The sequence below is a fragment of the Leopardus geoffroyi genome, chromosome B4 (genome assembly GCF_018350155.1).
Source record: "Leopardus geoffroyi isolate Oge1 chromosome B4, O.geoffroyi_Oge1_pat1.0, whole genome shotgun sequence".
NCBI classification, from domain to species: Eukaryota; Metazoa; Chordata; class Mammalia; order Carnivora; family Felidae; genus Leopardus; species Leopardus geoffroyi.
The window spans coordinates 40,628,804-40,647,518 of NC_059341.1; the positions used below are offsets into that span (position 1 = coordinate 40,628,804).

The 18,715-nt window shown below is 50.2% G+C and overlaps 1 protein-coding gene across 4 annotated transcripts in view; it reads right to left on the reverse strand.

Moving 5' to 3' along the window:
- The window catches only part of ANO2 (anoctamin 2), a 340,087-nt gene that overhangs the window by 202,623 nt on the left and 118,749 nt on the right, over window positions 1-18,715 (reverse strand). For all 4 annotated transcript variants that reach the window (XM_045467167.1, XM_045467165.1, XM_045467166.1 and 1 more), the window contains 3 exons: window positions 15,291-15,346; window positions 14,098-14,139; window positions 6,669-6,733 (listed from right to left, as the gene is read on the reverse strand). In XM_045467167.1, the coding sequence (XP_045323123.1) occupies window positions 6,669-6,733; window positions 14,098-14,139; window positions 15,291-15,346 (163 nt within the window). The remainder of the gene's footprint in view (window positions 1-6,668; window positions 6,734-14,097; window positions 14,140-15,290; window positions 15,347-18,715) is intronic.

Below are 18,715 nucleotides of genomic sequence, written 5' to 3' on the forward strand. Positions count from 1 at the left end.
CCATCTACAAGCTTAGAGATTTGACTTTGAACTTAAGCTCCCTCAGAACGGGCCATGCTTAACTCATCTCCATACATCCAGCACCAATGTCTGACATATGGTCAGTGCAAAATATGTGTTGGTTCAACTACACTAGCTAATGTGTGCAGAAGGACCCTGCTCTGAGTACCCCAAGGCCAGTGAGTCCCGAAGAGAAGCATCATAATGATGAGGCTGTTGAAGAGCCCGTGTCACACAAGGACATGCAGAAAGGCCCAGGAGCATTTTATGTAGAAGAAAAAAAAAAGTTCAGGTATATGAGAACTGCTAGGGACACAAGACCTTTTTTTCCATCATTTAAAGGACTGAGCTCCAGGGAGCTGAACTAGAATCCGAAGGAGGGAAATAGGCAAAGTTCCTGCTCCGGCTCCATGATCTCCTAGTGACTAGAAATGTCCAGCAGAGAAAACAAGTGACCCCTGAGGCAAGATGCTTTCTACTACAAGAGAAATCAAGCAGAGGTTGGGCATTTGTTGGAATATGCTGTGAGAGCAAGTCTCCATCCCTTCATTCCAGGCCTAGGCACTGGGGTGGCGGCCCCTAAGTGCATTCCTCCTCTGCCGGTAGGGTTTGGTCCCGGAGGTTCTGGGTAGCTGAGAGTCTACTGCTCACAAGGGCCCAAGGGGAAAATGGAAAATATAGCTTGCCATGTATTTTTAGAATAACAGCAGCCTCTCTTCTTCCCTGGGAAATTGGACATAAGAGAGTCAAGGAGGCAATAAGCCGTGAGCCAGACAACCTGTTCTTTCCCCGGTTCTGCCCATGGAATTCTGGGTGGCCATGGGGAGTGTGTGTGTGTGTGCGTGCGTGTGTGTGTGTGTGTGTGTGTGGCCTCCTGGTACTTGGGATCCACCATCGGTACCATATGGCTGATACTGTAGGCAGAAAGATTAAAAGTTTGATCTGAAACAGGAGCCACCATCCATGGAAGGCTGTTCTGAGGCTTGGGAGGCCACCCTCATAAGACCAAGCTGGCCTCCAGGCACAGCCTTGGACTGGAGTGGAGAGCACTGAATTCCAACTCCTTGTCCACAGGTTGACCACAGACCTACTGCTCTGCCTCTGGGGCGGGGGGGGGGGGGGGGTTGCACCTGAAGGACAGTGGCTCTCAGTGGGGGAAGCAAGAATCCTGTCCCAGCTACATTTAATAAACAGTCTGGCTTACTTCCTGACCTGTACAATGGGCCAGAATATAACAGCACAGAACATTACAATCCTTGTTTCTGCCTTGCCTCAACCAGCTACTGCCTGCTGCTCTGTGTCTACTCTGTTCCCCCAACCCGGGAGGTAAAGGAAAAATATTCTTCAGGCCCACAAGATACTATTTCTTTCCAGTCTGCAAAAGGTTGCCCCGCCAAATCCAATACTTCAAATGCTGGGACCCATGCAAATACCAAGGTGCTAGCCCTGCACTTCGTCTCTCCTTGGTCTCCCCTCCCTTGGATCTAGCCTCACCTCCTTCCAATTCTCTGCGAATTCACAGGGCAGAGCCAGGGACACAGGCCAGACTGGCACAGAGTCTATACAGGTGAGACCTGTAAGTCAACTTTTTGACCTAACAGCTCTCACTCAACAGTCATGAGGGATCTAGCTTTGAGTCAGTGGGATTTCCAGCCATCAGTATCAGGCTAAACAGTAAATCCATACAAAGGGCAGCCCAGGCTGGCCATGAATACACATTCATGTCCTTTAACCTCAGTCCTTCAGAAAGTAACATTTCTAATGCAAGTGCCACCTCTTCCAGGAAGCCTTCCCTTATTCTGCTAGTAGCAATTACTCTTCATCTGCTGTCCTGCAGTATTATGTTTGTACTTAAGTTATAATCCTTTTAAGCCCTCACTTCATCCTGCCTTGCACACATCTACCTCCCTACATAATTGCTGGATCTTTAGGGCACAAACCCCACCTTATTTATCTTGCACCTCCCCATGCCTCCTAGCACAGAGACTTGCTCGCTGTAAGCATCAGTAAATGCTTACTGCGTTGGACTGAACTGCCTTTATAAATCCCAGAGAAGGATCAAGGAGGAGGCAGCAGTGCTCAGGAAATAATTAATCACGGGTTGATCAACATTTTTTCCTCTCCAGTCCCTCCCCCAAACCAGCTGCGGCCGGTCCTTCCTGAGCCTGGCCTGCTGAGAAGCCTCCTAAGAAAGAATGTGGCTTCCTCTGTCTTCCTTCTGGAGGGATTTGGATGGGTCACATTTCAGGGGGGTAGAAGTAGGGCCCCAAGACCTAGAGGGACAGATCAAATCACACAGCCGTCTAGTGGCTGTCCTGGAGAACTCTGGCAAGGACAAGGACCTCCGCCTTGCAGAGGAGGAGGGAAAGGCAATTCCTGTGATGCCAGGGCTCCAGAGAGGCTCCCCATGGGCAGGGCTGGAGAGGGCTGGATTCTAAGATGGCAGAGATGTGCAGCAAGGTGGGGGCACAGGGCCGCTCTTGCTATTCACAGATGAGCCCCAAAGGCTGCAGAGATGGTGTGACCCCATAGAAATCACTCTCAAGTCATTGTGGAAGTGTTCGTGTCTTAAGACTTTAGGCCAGGACGTTTCGAAGAGAACTCCAGAGCTGCCACATGGACGGGTTCCATGCCCAAGGCTTGATTTCTAGGAAGCCTCATTCACGAAGTGGGCATTAAGTAATGAGTAAGAGTCTGGATGCCTGGGTGGCTCAGTCGGTTAGGCGTCCAACTGCGGCTCAGGTCATGATCTCACGGTTCGTGAGTTCAAACCCCACGTCGGACTCTGTGCTGACAGCTCAGGGCCTGGAGCCTGCTTCTGATTCTGTGTCTCCCTCCCCTCAGCAGCTCCCCTGCTCACACTCTGTCTCTCTCTCAAAATAAATAAAGATTTAAAAAAAATTTTAAGTAATGAGTAAGAGTCAATCACTCCTCTCCAGACTGTAATCCTGATTCGGTGTGGCAAACCCGAGGCTGTCCATGCATTATCCTCTTGATGAATTCCCCAAAGTCAATGGACTGCAGTCATGCTAAGCCTGGGAGACTTCTGGACCCCTCTCTTCCTCACAAAGTCATGGGCAAGCAGCGGCATGGGCTTAAAATAAAATTTTTGTATACCAACTTCAACATAGTTAGAAGCTAAGTCAAACTCAGCTTAAAGCCTACTGCTTTGTCTGATCCATACCAAAACCTTCCAGCTAAGAAAATCAGCCTGTGAGCAGACATTAATTTTAGTGAAAAGACAGGTCATGGCCCTAATGGTGGATCACACCTGCACAAATTCAAAAGGCCCCAGGCCTCCAGGTTCCCCGGAAAATAAAGGCTGTTTCCCTCCTGGGATGTTGGGGAGTTAACCTAGAGCAGTATAGACAAAAAAAAAATCTACTTTTCTGGCTGTGAGGACCCTCTTATGGCTCCTAAGGGACCAGAAGAGTCATTTCCTTCCAGCTAAGGCATCATTTCATCCATTGTCTTGGTCACAAGCTGTGTTTCTACCAGGGCACAAGTGGTGCTGGCTGCAAGTTCTTAGAGAGAGCTACTGAGAGTGGTATCCCTGCTGGATACCTCCCTGGGGAACTTTCCAGGCAATGCTCTCTCTCTCTCTCTCTCTCTCTCTCTCTCACACACACACACACACACACACACACACACACACACACATACAGCTCAGGCCTGCAGGCCCCACCCAAGCTTTCCAGAGCAAAGACAGGATCCAGGGGTGGAGAGCCCTGTTGGGCTGGGAGAGACCCATTAGCAGTCTCACAGTGCAGCCTGCTGGGCACGAATGAAGGTGCAGCAGAAGGCAGGGGTGAGGGGTGCAGGGAAAGGTATCTTGCCTCCCCTCTGTCCACTTCTAACACCTGGGAAAGGGGCCTCAAACCCCAAATTTTCAGTTTAGGCTTGATGGCCTTTGAAAGGGGAAAGATAGTTAGTCCTGGGGCTTTCAAATGCACACAGATCTCCACCCCCACCGAGTTGTCAACTGCTTGATGCTTTAGAACATTCCAAATAGTTGGCACGAAGGAGGAGCACTGGGGATCCACAGGAGGAACAGAAGATCAGTACTGAAAAGAAGGAGCTGAGTGTCCAAGGAAACAGGCGGGAAATGCCTCCTGTAAGCCTCTGTATGAATTGGCATTTCCAACTTATAGAGGACTTCCTGCTTCCGCCAGGCTTTCAACACAAGCACATGGAGACAATTTCTACATGAGGCCCAAAGAGGGTGTGGTCCACGTTAGTTAGCCCCAATGGAACAACACTGACACAGTGTGGGGGCCAGCCCGGGGCTGGACTCTGCACAGGCCAGGTGGGTCCTGACAGGCGGTGGCAGGAAAGATGGAGAAGTTGCTGAAGAGAGATGGCCCTGAAGAAGCACCCACAGGACCTGGTGTCAGAGCAGGGAGTGGCAGGTGAGAAAGAGGGCCGCCAATAAAGAGGAAAAAGGAGGTGGCTTTGAATCGGGCAAGGTGAGCAGGGCCATTTGCAAGGCAATGTAACAGGAGTCCAGGGCGGTGCCTGCTGGGTGTGGATAGCTGTTTCCCACACTTTGCACCCTCTTTTCTCTTCATGACCCCTCTCACACCCTGGTCTCGCTTACCTGTCTCTGCTTCCCCGCCTATTACTCTGTTCGCCCCTAATGCCCCTGGCCCTTCCCTCTCTCCCACTACTGTCAATTTCTCCTTCCAGCAGCTCCTTGAAATCAGAGAGTTTCTTATACCACTGGGTGGACAGCAGCACCCCCCCACAACCCCCATACACCACCCAGTGACCCCCTTCCCTTCCCCCACAGCCAGCCTCAGAGGGATGCCTGAGGCCCCAGCCTTCCTCCCTCCCAGCCAAACCAGCCAAGCCGCTGGCCTCACCCAGGAGCTGTGGGAGCTCCCTGAGCCACCTGATGTATGAGGAGCAGTGGACAGCCTCCAGCTCCACAGCACACCATGCCCCGTCTAGACAGATCTGAGCTCTGTGTCCTCAGGAACCACCAGGCCCCAGAGCAAGGCTTTGCTCCAAAGGTAATTCTTCCCCTGCAGGTGAGGCCGCTTTGGTGGCCAAAACTGAGTGCACATTGGAGCCTTTTTCTACTTAGCTGGCGGCCAGTCACCTGAAGTCTCTGGGGAAAAGACAAGGCTCTCTGGTAGGGAAAATTCTTATTTTTTCATCACATTTTGTAAAAACGAGTATGTAGCTGGAGAAAACAGGCGACAGAGTGGGTGGCCACCTGGGATGCAAGGAGGAAGATCAAAGCCCACCAAGCATGGAGGAAACAGCCTTGGTGTGGCCCAGAGAACAATCTAGGTGGCCAGTGCTTCAGACAAGGCAGCCAGGGAATGGGAGGTGTGGGGTGAGGAAGCCTCAGTCACAGGCACCCCATGGCCCTGCTCTGCGACCCCAGCGCTTCAGTTAACAGTCTTCAGCTGGAACAAACACCTGCTGTCAAGAGACATCCAAGCAAGCTCCCAGTTCCCTGGGCGGGCCGTCACATCTCTGTGTGGGAGGTGAACCTACCCAAGCTGCGGCCCCCAGGCTGCTTTCTTCTTCCAAGAAGAAGCTGGAATCCCTCCCTCTGGACACAATCCTTCTGGCTGCTGCCCCTCTCACAATCCCAGCCCAGGGCAATTAGCCAGGAACACTCTCTGTGTTTACTGGCTGATTAATTAGCTCATTAGAAGAGCCACAAGTGACCGTGTGGCAGTGAGTCCATTATGGCAGTCATGAGGCCAAAAGTTCCCATCTTTTCCAAATGGGCCTATGCTACCAAGTCTCCTCACAGATCCCTCAGTTCAGCTTCCCAATTTATTCTTCTTCTTCTTCTTTTTTTTTTTTTTTTTTTTTTTCAGTTTACGATAACCAGGATCCCGATGACCATGGAGGGAACATGGCTTGCCCAAAGAAGCCACAGCCCACAATGGCAGGCCCGGCCTCCACCCTCAGCTCAGTGCTTTCCCGCTGCACAGTGCTGCCTCCCAACATTCCAGCCGGGAATGAAGCTGGGCTCAGAGAGCCCACTGAGACTCCAGAGTCCTCAACCCACTTGAGGCTAGTCAGACCCACAGCATTCTAGTACGTTCTCTCAAAGGACTTTCACTAATGTTCTGCAGAAGCTAGGGAAACTCTCAAGGTACCAAGACATCATTTGAGGGGCAGCACTGAAGGGAGGGATTCCAGTCTCTTCTCCCTTCTAATGTGAAGAAGCCATAAAGAGCTGACATTCCCTGTCAGAAGAGCCAGTTTATTCCTCACGTGATTAGTCAGGTCTTCCCTTCTCTTGGTCAACACCATGGCCACTTGGGCATAACCCAAGGATCTGCTTCACCCTATCCTCCAGGATGAATCTGAAGGACAATAGTAAGAGTGATAGCTGCATACACACACACACACACACACACACACACACACACACACACACAGGCAGGGAAAGAGAGACTATATGCTGAGAGACAGAAGTCATGGTATATCAATGTACATTAACTGCTGCCCCACACAGACCCCATCCCCCTCCCTGCCCTGAGCTGCTTCCTCATGCATCAGACATAGAGCAGGACAATCATAGCCTAGAAAAACAGATCCCTCTCCTTGGCCAACAGACTGCCAGGGGTTAAGAGGGTTGACGGGTGCCTTTCAGAATCTGCATCTCTAGGGTCCTCCCAAGAGGGCCCCCCAGATCTTACCTGATGAGGTCAATAGGTTGAAATTTATAAAACACTCCGTAGCGTGCCCATTCTTCATACAGCAGCTAAACAAGAAAAACAGGGAAACAGATAAGAGGTGCAGGGGGACAACTGTTCACCTGTTTGTCCACCCTAGCAAGTCAAAATTTTAGCACCCCAAACCACCCTAGCAAATCAAAATTGAATCCCCAAAGTTCAGCTTCTAGGAAAATTCTCACAAGATCCACCAGAAAGATATCCAAAGGCAGGAGGCTACAGAGGCTGACTTCCTCTTTGGCTACAGGAGGCTATAGAGGTGACCTTTATCACACTCTGGGGCGGTGCGTGACAATCATAACCCCACCTTCTTTATTCCCTTGCCTTGCTTCGTCCAGGAAAATGAGTCCTGGTTTGCTTTCATTCACTCATTTAACGTATTTATTGAACATCTACTATGTGCCAGATGCTGGATATAGCTATAAACCAAACAAAATCACTGTTGTCATGGAGCTTATACCCTGATGTGTGGAAACAAACAGAAACACACCAACATGTAAGATTTATAAATGCTTGGGGCACCTGGGTGGCTCAGTTGGTTAAGCATCTGACTCTTGGTTTCAGCTTGGGTCATGATCTCATGATTTGTGAGTTTGAGCCCTGTGTCAGGCTCTGTGCTGACAGCACAGATCCTGCTTGGGATTCTCTCTATCTCTCTCTCTCTCTCTCTCTCTCTCTCTCTCTCTCTGCCTCTCCTCGCCTCCCCTGCTTGCACACATGCTCACTCTCTCGCTCTCTCTCTCAAAATAAATAAGTAAACGTTAAAAAAATAGATTTATAAATGGCTTCAGGAAAAGCAAATTGAGGCAAAGGAATAGAATACAAAGGGCAGCAGAGTGGAGTAGGATGCTATTTTAGATAGATGGCAAGGGAAGGCCTCTCTGAGGTGACCTCTGAGCTGAAGAAGTGAGGGAATGTGCCAGGCAGAAAAGTGCTCTCTTGTGCAAAGGCCCTGAGGACAGTGCATGCGTTATATCCTAGGGAAAACAGGGAAGCCTGTTTGCACTTCCAGGGCAGTGGGACTGTGAGGCAAAAAATGAGAGATAATGTCAGAAAGTACTGAGGTGGCAGATCACTCATGGGCTTGTAGGCCACGCCCAAACCTTTGGACTTTGAAGGAAGCCAGGAGGGGAGATTTGCCGGAGTGCGGAGAAACAGTCTGCCTTGACTACAGACCTCCCACTCTGGCTGCTGTGTGGAGAAGAGACTAAGAGCTGGCATAGGAGTAGGGGGCCTACCACAGCGGTCCAGAAGAGATCATGGTGGCCTTTGCCACAGAGGCAGTGGGTGAAGTAATGAGAAGTGGTTGATTCCACTTTATATTTTAAATGTAGAGTAAGATTGACTGTTAGATTGGATGTGGAATGAGAGATGGAGAACCTGGCCTGTGCTGCTGAGTGAACGGTGACTCCATGCGCTACGGTGGGGAGACTGTGGGAAGAACCAGTCAGCAAGGCAGAACCAGTTCCGTTTGGGACATGCTAATCCAAGATGCCCTTCTGGCATCCACATGGGGCTACTGAGTAAGCAGCTGGACGTAAGCTTCTGGAGTTCAAAGGAGAGTCCATTTCCTTTACAAAGAAGATGTTCATTTGGGAGGTGTCAGGCCAGAGATGACTTATAAGGTCATTAAACTAAGGATCTAACCACCAAGGAAGAGGAAGTAGGTAAGGAAGAGGCGTGACATCAGGGCCCCAGTGCAGCAATGGTCAGAGAGCAAGGAGATGATGAACAGCACAGGAGACGGCGGAGCAGCCGGGAATGTGCTAGACGTGTGTGGTGTCCTGGAAACCAAGGGACAACTGGTTTCAAAACGAAGAAAATGACCAGCTGTGCCAAACACTGCTGATGGGTCAGGTCAGATAAGAATGGAGCAGTGACCTCCGGACTCGGTGACTGTAAGGTCACGCATGACCTTGACAAGAGGGGTTTCTGTGGAGCTGTGGGGGCAACACCTGAGTGCACCACATTCTAGAAGTTAAGGGAGGAAATGAGGCACCAACACATCAAGCCATGCCGTCCTGTGACGTTTTCCCAGCAACGTTAGCAGAGCCAGCATGTGGGCAAAACCTAGGTGTCAATCCCAGCGGCAAACCGCATTTTGGTTTCAAACACTTCGCCGGTGAGCTTCACAGCTCATCCGCCTGGAAATGAAGTGATCTGGTAATGAACGGTTATTAGACGTCATCTACATACCCAAGCTGAATAGATATTAGCGTGTAACTGAATTATACGTCTAGCATTGACAACTCAAGCTAGACGTCAAGCATTGACAATACACTGGCCATCCTGTTAATGTTCTTTATTCTCCTTACACGTCACACGTCCTTACACATGACACAGAATTCATAAGGAATTCTGTCAAGGAGACCCTGCTCTAACTAGGTATTTTAGATATCCAGTTGTACGTTAGGAAGCCATCCTTTTCACCCGAGAACCTTTAAAGACATGCTTTTTAAGTAAACTGACATAAGAACTGGCATTCCTCCTTAATGGGTAAAGACTTCTATCATCATCATACCTCCCAACCACTACAGAACAGAACCCGAAACCACATGGACCCTGACAGAGCAGCCTTAGTCACCGCCACCTGCAGAGGAGGAAACCCACACACGAAAAGCGACGCAGCGCCATGACCAGCAGAGCAGGATGTGAATCCGTGAGTTTGGATGCCGCTCACTCCGGGCAGGTGGCGTCTAACCTAATCTCACTGTTCCTATTACACCACCTCCTCCGCTTTGTCTGGGGAGCTACTACTGCCCTGGGTCTTTATTCCCTCTCATAGTGCAATCCCTGCACTCACCAGCACCTGGCTGTCATCATCTGTGGCCCAAAGGGAGGCCGACGTGCGTCAGAAGGTAAGAGCAAGGACTCCCCTGAGGGCTGTGGGTCGTCACTGCCTGCGTCCCGGTTCTGACCTCCAGAGCAGATTCCTCTCCGTGTCACATATCAAGCCAAAACCTGAGCCCGAGAACATCCATCTGCTACTGCCCTGGAGGGAAAAACTAAAAACACTCCAAGAACCAGTATGGCACAGTTGGCTTGGGCCCAAACTGACAGCCAAGCTCACAAGCCTTGCCCCTGGTGGGATATCGAGCATGCTGCAAGAAACGTCTGGAGGTCCCTTTCTCAGCGTGGCACCCTCGGAGCACAAAGCTAGATTCAGTTTGTGAGGATGAGCCAAGAGAGCTGTGTGAGCCCCGTGCAGATGGGCAGGATGGACAGAGAGGACATCACGGGGCAGCCCCTGCAATGGAGCTCCAGCTACTGGACACCAAGCCTGGGAAGTGACGCAGCAGTGAGGGCCGAATGCCCACGTGGCTCTGTCCAGGCTGGCTCGAGCGCTGCAGACGCCTCGCCATCTCTACAAATGTTCACTCACACATACTTAGAGACCAAGTGAGTCTTACATACTAAAGCCCAGGTTACGGGGTCCCAGAGCAGACTGGCAGTCAGGGTGGAGGGAGGCGTGCTCTGGAGTCTGCCCCCTAGGGATTAGCGTGGTGGAGGAAAGTGCAGGAAGACATCCACAGTATCTCGTAACAATCCCTTTACGTGTGCAGAGTCTAGATCCTTCTAATGCAGCTTTTAGTAAATCCACTTTCTCTCTCAGAGCTACACCACGTCCTCTTCACAACTGGCCAAGCCTGCAAATAGATTAGGGAAGGTCCACAGCTCCCTCTCAATGGACAGTACCTTATTTCAGAGGCCCGGGTGTCATTCCAAACACGTCGGCCTGACCCTAAACCTTTACGGCAGGAAGCAACGACCCACAGAGGCCACCCTGCCTGATGGATCAGGGCATTCAAGCAGCCCATGGGCTCCCTGGGCGTCACATTTGACAGTGGGTCAGTTGGTTTTAGTATTTCATGAGCCTGTAAAGGAACCCGACTGTTAAAACCATTTGCAATGCCAGAGAATGGCAAGATGCTTGAGACTCGAGGCCCTCTCGAGCTCCTCCGAGAGCCAGGCTTGCAACAGGAAGAAAGAAGCCAGCTGTAGCCCACCAAAAGGTGGTGATGGAACAGGGCAAACTCAATGGAAGAGAATGGAATTCTACTCCCAGATCCTGCAATGACCTGTTTGAATTTTTAGTGACTCACTTCAACTATCTCGGTCTTCTCCAGTAGCAAAATTAGTGCAGGAGGAGAAAAATCAATCCTCAAGTGACACCCAGGACAAAAGTACCTTTCTGGTCAGAAAAACAGACTGACTCTCTTCACACACCTTTTAGTGGGTCACTTTATAACCGTCCACTAGAGAAAACAATCATCTGCAAAAGCTGGAAAATACAAGACCCAGGGTTTAAAAACTGCTAAGGAGAATCACATTCCAGTGATGTACCTTAGGCTCCCCTGTCAGTGGGTGAGGAAGCTGCGGGAGCTGGCAGGGCTAAGGCGGCCCTCAGAAGATGGTTATGGTCACTTCCCTGGGATGCTTGGGAAAACCAGGCAGGTCCAGCTAATGTGGAATTAGGTGGCTACTGGCAGCCAGGGGAGACCCATCCACATCCATGCTGCTCCCTCTTCCTGCTGCCCTGCTTTCTAGAAAGGTGTGAAATCCGGGATGCCTGGGTGGCTCAGTTAAACATCCAACTCTAGGTTTCGGCTCAGGTCATGATTTCATGGTTTGTGAGTTTGAGCCCCAAGTCGGGCTCTGGGCTGACAGTGTGGAGCCCTGCTTGGGATTCTCTCTCTCTCTCTCTCTCTCTCTCTCTCTCTCTCTCTGCCCCTCCCCAGCTTGCTCTCTAACTAAATAAATAAAAACTTTTAAAAAAGAAAAAAAAGGTGGGAAACCCCTGTTCTTCAGAGGCAGGCTGCGTCTTGTTAATTAGCCTCCAGGAACAGGGAGAGAGACTTCCAGCCCCTGGCTGGGGCTGAGTCATCGAAACTGCACAACTGCACAAGGCAAGCTGGAAGGGAAGAAGACTGCATTCTCAGGGGCCTCTGGTCTTTCCTGGGATCTGCCCATGAGGAGCCTGGGCCTCGAGGAGATCATGGGAACAGGCACAAATTGCAGGGAAGAGTAAAAGAGAACATCTAGATACCGGCAGGATGGGCAGCTTGGGGTGCCCTTGCAAATCACCTCTAAAGGCCCCCAGAGGGGTGACCCCACTGCAGTGCCTAACCCTTCACACCACCCAGCAACAGATGCAAGGGTTCTCCCTGGCACCCAACCAAAATCCTTCCTGCAGCTCTCTCCAAGAACACTAGACTATTATAACGCAATTAAAACGAATCAATATGCTGCACGTATTCAGAGGTTTGGACTCTTTCTTCCTTAGGATACTTTTAGGCCCCACTCATACAGTACTGAAACTGCGGGAACAAACCCAGCACAGCGCTGAGAATTCCCGCTGCCATACAACAAGACCCTGTGTACCTGGCTGTAAAGCACAGGCTGCAATTTGGACACCAGGGTTTTAGTCCTGACTCGACAATCATTTATGGCCATTGGAACCATCTCCTCACCTTGCTGGGTATCAGTTTCCCAACCCAAATGGACAGAAAAAAAGCTTCCCCTCTCTCACGGATTCCCTTATCCCAACCCCAGCAAAGCCAATATCCCTAACCATGACCATGGCAGAGGAAAATAAGGACTGGCCAGCAAACCCAAGGAAAAGCCACAAGAAAGGGGCCTCTTGTCTTTTGAAGACAGCTGTCTACCTTTGACATCTGCTGTGGGAATTATCCACCAAGGTGCGGTTCCATCCAACCTCGTCTCTCCCTGCCTCCCAGATTCTACCCATTCTGCCGGTTGGGCTGTGCACTGGGAATAATTCTGTTGGCCTACCCGAAAGATTCCTGAAAGGAAAAATTTTTGTTGTGTCGTGTTGTTAATGCTAACATAACATCATCCCAAAGACGAACAGACATATATTTTAGATAGTCTACAATTTGCTCCCCTCTGCCTCTGTGCAGGTAACAGAGGTCTGGCTGATTTCTGCCAGGAGTTGCTGTGTGTTCCCGGTCTCTGGAATGTTCCTGTAGAGTGCTCCACCTTGACCGGCTGGGGTCACCACCCACTCAGCAGGAGGATCCTTAGGTGGGCAGCAGTGGCGAGCACTCTTTAAAGGGGAGGAAGGTGAAATGAGAAAGCGGGAGGGCAGAAAACGGTTGGGGTGAGCTAGGTGAGACAAGGGGAGAAATGCTTCCTCCTTTTCCTTTAACTCTGATCCGGGACTTTTCAGGAAATTAAACACCGAGACTATTAGCATCAGATAGAAAACAGATGAGGTTAAGACATCGCAATACTACAGCAGATTCCCTGGGCAGGCAGAGAGGGGACATGTGTAAGCAATCACAGCAGTATTTCTGGAAAAGACCTTTTATGTTTTTAATACTTAACACTTCATAACAGGGACTAATAGGCAGGATAAAAAGAAGGCTGCTCAAAAGGCAACTTGGGGGATGAATAATTTTCCAGACAACAGAGCTGGGGGGAGGGAAACTCCTCGGGCTTCAATTCCTCAGCCCTCCCACCTCTGCCCTCCCTCCTCTGCTCACCAGAGCTGCTGATGGTTGGGGGAAGGTGGGTGGGAGGATGGCATGAAGGGGTTGACAGCCAGATGGGGCAGTCCCCACTAAAGAGGCGGGTGATTGTTAGAGCGCTGCACCATGGCGAGGGAGGGTGGCACACCCACACAGAAGAACCAGATCTGGGTGGAGAGCCTGGAGAGAGGGGTAGGGGCAGGTACTGTCTGTGATTGGCGCAAGAGGGGTCCTTCCAAAGGGACCTTTTCCTTCCCCTAACTATAACCTCTGATTCCTAGCTGCCTGGAATATACAGCACGACTGATCCTCCTTCTCCCTCACATCTCTCATCTCTAACTTGGGAATGGCTATTCCCCACTTGTCTGCCTAGAGAATAAGAAGAATAAGTTAAAGATGACACCCCCCCAAAAAAAAAAACAGCCATGATGGCACGGATAGTAATACACTTATTCAGCAGGGACATTGGATTGGAGAGTCAGAGGTGTTCCAAGCCTCCTCCCTTTAATTGTGGCAGTGTCATCATGGGCAAGGTGCTCACTCTCTCTGGGTCTCAGTTTTCCCACCTATAAATTAAGGAATTTGGATGCCCAGTGTTTCTCAGCTGAGGCCCTTTCATCATTGGAGGTGGGACAATGCTTCTGGGCGGGACTGCTGGATAGACTTCAGGATGGTGAGCACTGCGGGCTGTCCAAGCACTAAATGCCAGTATGAGCACCCCATACACACAGTCATGTCAATGACCAGAAATGGCCCTCACGTTTCCAACGCCTGGAGGGTAGGGGGCTGTGGAAGAGCTGCTGAAAAATATTTAATCAGGTAAGCAGGACATTTGGGGCCAGCCCCACACCCACCCACAGTCTCCTGTGCCCAAGCACTCAGTGTGGCCCAGGCCGGCTTACCTTTCTGTCATTCGTGTCATCCCCTGGGCTGTCATATTCACCCTGTAAGACAGGAGGGATGGCTGCATCAAGCCAAGGGAACTATCAAAAACAGAAAAAGGATTTTCTTTTCCATCTTCTAGCATCACCCCTTTCTGTCATTCCCTTTGGGGGAAAGTCAAAAGCCTGACACGGTAAGGAGCCAATGTTCAGTTTTGTTAGTCATCAACATTTGCCATGTTTCCTCTGGACAGCTTCTCGCACAAAGATGCTCCCCTCCTAGGCATCTGCCATCAGCCTGTACCTCCTCAGAGCAAACACAATGGCAGAGGCCGTGGCCAGCAAATGGTGTGAACTCGCCCTGCGCCAGGGCACAGCGCCCCCTGTCCACAAGCGGCAAAACCTAACAGCATATTTGCCCACAGCCAAGGTATGGGGGTGGGAGACTGCTATCTGGAAACTCCTTCGAGTACTCAGAGGCCCCACCTCCGCAGTCTCATTGGGCATGACTGTGTGACCCGTGGGAAAGAAGTGACCGGTCAAGGAGCAGTGCAGTCGTGAGGGCACCTAGGTCAGGGGCCAGGCAAGTTCTTCACAAAGCGTCTCGAAGAAATGTCATCGCACTGTATCGTGGGATGTTTATAACATGACTCTCAGTCGAGGAAAGCTTTACTTACAAGTCCGTCTGTTTTCTCTACTGAACCAAACAACAGCAAAAGCAATTTTGAGAGATTGGCTTCAACATTGTTAAATATGTTTTTTTTTTTTTAAACCTGATACTTAATATATATTTGCCTATTAAGGATGAGGAATTTCACACCCACACAAAAAAATCACACACAAAATATCACCTTCAGACTTTTTCAGGGTCTGACCGCCCAGGATGTGTGTTACCTGGGCCTTCGACTCTCCTTCCACCGCCACCCACCCACCTTCACCACCACCCCCTCCCATCATACACTGGCATGCCACGTCTGCCTTCCCAAAACCACCACAGGGCACGTGGGGAACGCTCCCACCAAAGCTGGCTCATCCCGCCATTGGGACAATACCCGGAGAGGCAGTTGTGGGGATTACTGTCCACCCCAAGGAGGCCAGATTCGGCCCAGGTGTCTGAGCGGCGTGACTCACTCACACCTCGCCTGCTGTGTACTCGGCCACCGTGTCCCCTGCGTTGCACAGCTGTTTGCAGACTGCGCGGAAAGGATACTTACGTCATGAAGAGGGTAGGCAGCCTCATAGATGTTGTTGGCGATCAGAGAGTTAATGCCTGTGGAAGAAAGGAAGGTGAAAATGGCAAATGTAGGGCAGGAGTTTCTCGACCTCACCTCTGTCTGTTGGAAACAGGCACTGCGTGCTCCTCTGTCACCCCTCAATCTACAAGTTTCTATGGAGCTTTAGTTCTTAGCCTAAGAACAATATTTTTACTTCCCAAAAACAAAGTTATGTTTCAGTATCAAATATACTCTCTCAAACCTCATGCTTCCCCTTGTCTCCTGCCCCCCGACCACCGCAAAGTCTCCGCCACCACCATCAGGTGACACTACTTGTGTTCAGTGACGGCACAGGAATGACTATGGATTACTGTCATATGATCAGGAAAAGTGTATGTCATAGCATCCCACAGCATGTTATCAGAACTCATTTCTGGTGCCTTCCCATTCCGTCCCAGAGCAGTGCTGGTCTGCCTCCCGGAGGTAGAGGGCCGTAGAGCAGTGGTTCTCAAAGTGTGGTCTGGGGAACCCTGGGGGTCCCCATGACCCTTTCAGGGTGCTCCGAAGGTCAAAACTAATTTTATAATAGCACTAGGACATTTTTTGCTTTTTCCCTCCTATTCTCTCATGAGTGTACAGTGGGATTTTGTGACATGGGGTGGCATCATCCCCCTGACAGCGAATGGAATGTGTGTTTGTGTATCCTTGTGCTTTAAAAATATCCTCAGTTTTGGGGTGCCCGAGTGGCTCCGTCGGTTAAGCGTCCGACTTCAGCTGAGGTCATGAGCTTAGAGTGTGTGAGTTTGAGCCCTGCATCAGGCTCTGTGCTGACAGCTCAGAGTCTAGAGCCTACTTTGGATTCTGTGTCTCCCTCTCTCTTTGCCTCTTCCTCACTCGCTCTCTCTCAAAAATAAACATTAAAAATTGTTTTTTAATTTCTCAGTTTTGATTTCTAATACAATAAATATTGACTGATATAACCCACCAAAACAAAAGCCCTTTGGATGCTCTCAATAATTTTTAAAAAGTGTAATGGTTTCCTGAGATCACAAAGTTTGAGAACCACACACGAGAGTCACTTTTTAATCCCGACAGTATTTCACACCACATGCACATAGCAGACCCTACGAAATATATGCTAAATGAGTCAATGACTCTGTCCCTATAACTCCGGTATAGTCACAACAGAGAACTTTCTGCTCAGGACAAAGGCACTGTTATTTACTTGTTTCATTCATGGTTTTATTCAGAGACTATAAAATGGTCTGTGTGTTCTGACTCAGGATAGTCTGTCCTGGGTCACTGGCTCCCATATGGGAGACATTATATCCCACCAACCCTAAGTACCGACGACCCTACCATGCGAGGATGCACGTGTAATCACGGAGGGGGAGAAGGAGGGGTAAGCTCTGGTTCATGGGGATTTCCCTTGTCTCAAACACACATTCTGCTCTGAACCATTCTTTCCAGAGAGACTACAGACAGTTGTGAGATGAGAAGAAAATTGGTTTGGGAGGAAAACATGTATCATGTGCAAATGCTAAGTAATGTGCATTTGCACGGCTCTGGATAAATGACAAGGATGGATAACAAATCTAGACAACATTTTCCACCTCCCCTTCCCAAGCGATACCCCACCCACATACTGAGAGACCACAGAGGCTCTCAAACAATCCTCTCTCCTCATCGGCCTCCTCTTCTTCAAACCCTGCCACTATTCGCCTCATTTTTAGGGCCCTGGAATCCAGGAGGACCAGCCATAGGCCCCACGTAGAAGCAGAGGCCCTCGGGAGACTGCAGGGGGCGCTCTGGGAAGCGACCACTCCTGCAGTGAGTTGAGAGCCGCCGCATCGCCAAAGGACCAGTCCTCTCCTGATTTTAAGTTTCCTCCTTGGCATGAACATAAACCACCCGAAATAACTTTGGGGGCTGGGGGGGGAATAGACAGTGGGTAAAAGGGAGTGCAGACGGGGAGGGGTGCCCGGGGGGTGCTGAATGAGCTGCAGATCTGTCTTACTCACAAGACTACAATTTCACTCTGAGCATCATTAATCAGTTCAAGAGCCATAACCACAGCAATGTGAAGCCACCCTACAATAATCAAGGGGAGGAGTCCCAAGTGAGGAGGGGGGTGGGGGATGTTCCAAAGCTACAAAAGGGCTGTCCACATGGATAGAGGCTGAAGCATCACAGGCGGGTGGAGCTCTAAACTAGACTGCACCCTGTGCACTACCCCCACCCAATCAATCCCTGCACTCACACCCATGGTAACCACAGCAGCAACATACACCCTGAAGACAGCCCCCAGCCTGCCTGGAAAAAGTTAAACAGGTGTTGAAATCTCTGCTGTGCTGGGCACTGAGTACAGCAGCCGAGTGTCTGACAGCATTAAGCTGACCACTTGGACTCAGGGGTCCTGCTGCCAGATCCTCAGGAGGATCTAAATCACTGGAGGTCTCAAATAAAGCTTCCCTTGCACCACGTGCCTGGAACAGGCAGCTCACTTCACTTGTGGGATGTTGTCTGCCCCTTGTTGTGTGTCTCCTGAAGGCTTACAAGGTACCCAAGGTCAGAGAGCATTCTCCCCTCCACCTGTATCTCTCATGGCACCTAGTACACTGCTGGGAACACAGAAGGGATAATGGTGGGTAAGAGTAACCAGCCCCATGGCTAAACGTATCGCAGTATCTCTTCCCATTTATCACAGGCACCATCTTCTTCACTACTCCAATTTTCTTTTTAAAAATTTTTTTTCAACATTTATTTATTTTTGGGACAGAGAGAGACAGAGCATGAACGGGGGAAGGGCAGAGAGAGAGGGAGACACAGAATCGGAAACAGGCTCCAGGCTCTGAGCCATCAGCCCAGAGCCCGACGCGGGGCTCAAACTCACGGACCGCGAGATCGTGGCCTGGCTGAAGCCGGACGCTCAACCGACTGTGCCACCCAGGCGCCCCCACTACTCCAATTTTCTATGGCAACCTATGCTGATGAAGAACCTTTAAACTCTAGTCAATTAGTCCATTTCCTAGAGAGGAAACACAACCAATGGTTCTTTGTCTTGGGGCCAATACAATTCAGTTCATCACACCGGAGTTGTCCCAACCCAGATAACCAGAGCCCCAAAATGCTGTACATGATGTGTCTCTGTCCTCCAGGGCTATGTACCTCCTTTTTCCAGAGGGCATCAGACGGGCGATTCCAACCAGTGGCTGCTACAGAGGGAGGCAACAGCACATAAAAGAAAAAGAATGGGGAGGGTGGGGGAGGCAAGTTGAAAATAACTATTCAGCCACAACTTCACCCAAGAATGGGAACTGCTTTGGCCTCTTGGGTCACCCACAGACTTCAGAAACCAAGATCCTACCCCCAAACAAGCATGGAAATCAGTTTGAAAGAAGAAGAAAATAATCAAACGTTTTTTA